Source organism: Plasmodium gaboni, chromosome 11 (genome assembly GCF_001602025.1).
Source record: "Plasmodium gaboni strain SY75 chromosome 11, whole genome shotgun sequence".
Taxonomy (NCBI): Eukaryota; Apicomplexa; class Aconoidasida; order Haemosporida; family Plasmodiidae; genus Plasmodium; species Plasmodium gaboni.
The window spans coordinates 1,536,544-1,539,967 of NC_031491.1; the positions used below are offsets into that span (position 1 = coordinate 1,536,544).

General features: G+C 15.9%; 1 protein-coding gene across 1 annotated transcript in view; it reads left to right on the top strand.

The window, feature by feature from the left end:
- Nucleotides 1-347: 347 nt before the first annotated feature.
- PGSY75_1143700 (hypothetical protein) overlaps nt 348-3,424 on the top strand; it is a gene marked incomplete at both ends in the record, with an annotated part of 3,733 nt that continues 656 nt past the window's right edge. Inside the window, 4 exons of the mRNA XM_018786552.1 lie at nt 348-787; nt 1,288-2,126; nt 2,302-3,041; nt 3,196-3,384. Of these exons, the coding sequence (XP_018641347.1) occupies nt 348-787; nt 1,288-2,126; nt 2,302-3,041; nt 3,196-3,384 (2,208 nt within the window). The remainder of the gene's footprint in view (nt 788-1,287; nt 2,127-2,301; nt 3,042-3,195; nt 3,385-3,424) is intronic.

Below are 3,424 nucleotides of genomic sequence, written 5' to 3' on the forward strand. Positions count from 1 at the left end.
ATTTGTTATGTTTTCAACATAATTTTGTCTCACTTGATATATATATGTATATGTAGATATATATATTTAGATATATTTTTTTATTATTTTATTTTATTTTATTTTTTTGCTTTAGCTATGTAAATGTAATGATAATATAAATACATATATGTGTGAATTCTCTTCTATATATTTTTTAAATTGTTATATTTTTTTTTTTTTTTTTTTTGTCGTTCCGTGTAAATTATAATGTTTATAAAAATAAATATACACACATAAATAAAAATATATATATATATATATATTTTTATATATATATATTTTTATATATATATGCTAAAATATATAAATTAAAAAAAAAAAGTGTAATGACTGAAAAAATATCAACCTTCGAAGATTTTTTAGAAACTTTAAAAGATATAAAAGAAGAAGACATAAAGAATGATGAAGATATTGAAGAAAGACTTGATTCCTTTCTTATAAGTTTTTATAAGAATAATGATGGAGCATATACAATTAAAAAACAAGAATATATAAATAACCTATTAAATATATTAATAAATAAAATAAGTGATAAGAAAAATGGATGTGATTTTTTTATAAACCTATTGTGTATACATTTTAAAAATATTACTCCAAATTTTATAAATATTAAATTAAAAGATGATATATATTATATACATTTAATAATAAATTATATTTTATATGTCTTAAAGTTAGTTTTATGTATTCAGAAAAAAAAAAAAGAATTAACCTTATCCTTATATATAGGAAAAAATATATACACATTAATATGGCACATCATAAGGTAATAAAAAATAAATAAAAATAAATAAATAAATAAATAAATAAATAAATAAATAAAATAAAATAAAATAAAATAAAATAAAATAAAATATAAAGCAACCTTTAAATATATATATGTAATAATAGTAATATTTTTTACATGCATATATATTCCTTTCTTATCTTTTCATATGGTTAATGAATTTTTTATCTTCCTCTTTGTTGTTGTAGTGTTATAAATTAAAAAAAAAATACATACACATATATATACATAAACATATTTTTTATTTTTTTTATTTTTTATTTTTTTTATTTTTTATTTTTTTTATTTTTTTTATTTTTTTTTTTTTTTATTTTTTTTATTTTTTTTATTTTTTATTTTTTATTTTTTATTTTTCTTGCAATATAGAAATATACAACAAGGGAGGTACGTCAATTTTTATTTAAAAATTATTGAAGAAGTTTTATTTTTATTATTTTTTTTATTTTTTATTTTTTATTTTTATTTTTCTTGCAATATAGAAATATACAACAAGGGAGGTACCTCAATTTTTATTTAAAAATTATTGAAGAAGGCAAATTGATTTATTTGTTATATAAAATATGCTTTGATAATGTTCTTATTTCTTATTATATACCTGAAGATAAAACCGTTGAATTATTTTTTGTGCTTCTAAAAATTAAAGAACTAGAAGAATATATAATTCATTGTGACATAATAAAATATTTTCTATCCTTTCTTTTATATGACATAGAAGTAATTAAAATTAAAGAAAAATATTTAATTCTAGAAATAATTATCCATGTGTTTTTAAAAGACAAAGATGTTGTAAAAGATTTTATGAAAAAAAATAGTACACAAATTATAAATAATATTTTAAAATATATAAATGATAATATAAAAAGTGATACTTATGATTATTATTGTTTGAATTTATTGAAACTATTTTATTATATTATTGAAGATAAAAATATTGTATCCTTTCAGGATATCTTTTTTTTCTATCCTATCAAACAAACATCTATTATTACACATAAAAGGGAGGATGATACTTTTATATTTTATAAATATATAAATTGCATAATAATAAAAATAAATGATCTTATAAAATATGAACATTCTATAAATAATATATTAAATGATAATAATCAAGAGCAATATCATTTTAAATATTTCCTTTCTATATTTCTTTGTGTTTTAAAAAATATTATAACAATAATATTAGAAGCAAAAAATAACATTGAACACTCACCTTATGATGATAATAAAAGAGAGAAGGTCTATGAGGAGATAACCAAATTTTTAAATGTCACGTTTGATTTTGTTGTCAAAATTATTGTTATAAAAAAGGGTACCCCCACAAGTAAAAATATATATATATATATGTATATGTGTATATATGTATGTATATATGTATATATATATATATATGTATGTGCTTATATTAAACCTATTAATATATATATTATTTTGCATACATTTATGTTATTTTTATTTTATTTTATTTTATTTTATTTTTTTATTTTTTATAACAGATGAACAAGAAATATATGAAGTGCTATCTTATGACGTCCTCATTTGTTTGACCAAAATAAATTCATTAAAATATTATAATGTTGAAAATATCTCAGGAAGGATGTTTAAGTTAGTAAAAAATATAATTGATGATGATATTATAAAAAATAAACATAATGATGAGACTATAATATACACACCAAATAGACCACCAGATGATAATAATAATAGTAATAATAATAATAATAATAATAGTAATCATTTTAATAATTCATGTAATAATAATCTTCTGCCATTTGTTAATAAAAAATATATTAAACACTTTGAATGTTTATTTTATCTTTGTCTATATAACCAAACAAACATAATACATTATATAAACATAAATTTTATAAGATATATAGAAAATAATATTTATAAAATATATAAATATTATCATTTATGTGATATAAATACAAAGGAGTTATTGAATTATTTAAGTTTATATTATCTTGTTATAATATTTATTTATATCAAAAATAATTTAAATAACAAAGAAAAAATTCATGTTGTCAAAAATTTAATAAAATATATTATTATAAAAGAAATAAAAGAAAAAATATTTCTTTTTAAAAATAAATTATATTTTCTAGCATTTATAAAATTATTAAATTTATCAACATGTAATAATTTATTTGAATTTAAAATATTATTATGTGAAAAATACTTTGAAGATTTTATTCAAATTTTTGAAGGATCTCAATTTAATATGAAGGCGCTGGTAAAAAAAAAAAAAAAAAATTAAACAAACAAAATATTAACACATAAATGTGGATATATATATAGGAACATGAATATATGTTATATTTAAAATATGTATTATATTATATTATATTATATTATTTTTTTTATTTTTATTTTTTATTTTTTATTAGATGCTTTATTGTATTTTAGAGTGGACACAAATACATCATATTCTAAAAAAGTTACAGATTTATATAAATAAGAATAAATATATCTTTCATGTTTTTTTTAAACTATGGAAGGACATAGAATATGAGAACAGATTAAAAAGTAAAAAATATGAAAGACAAGAGGTAAATATTGTTTATAAGAATAACTATAGAGTTAGTACACAAAAATGTATCACTTATATATATATAT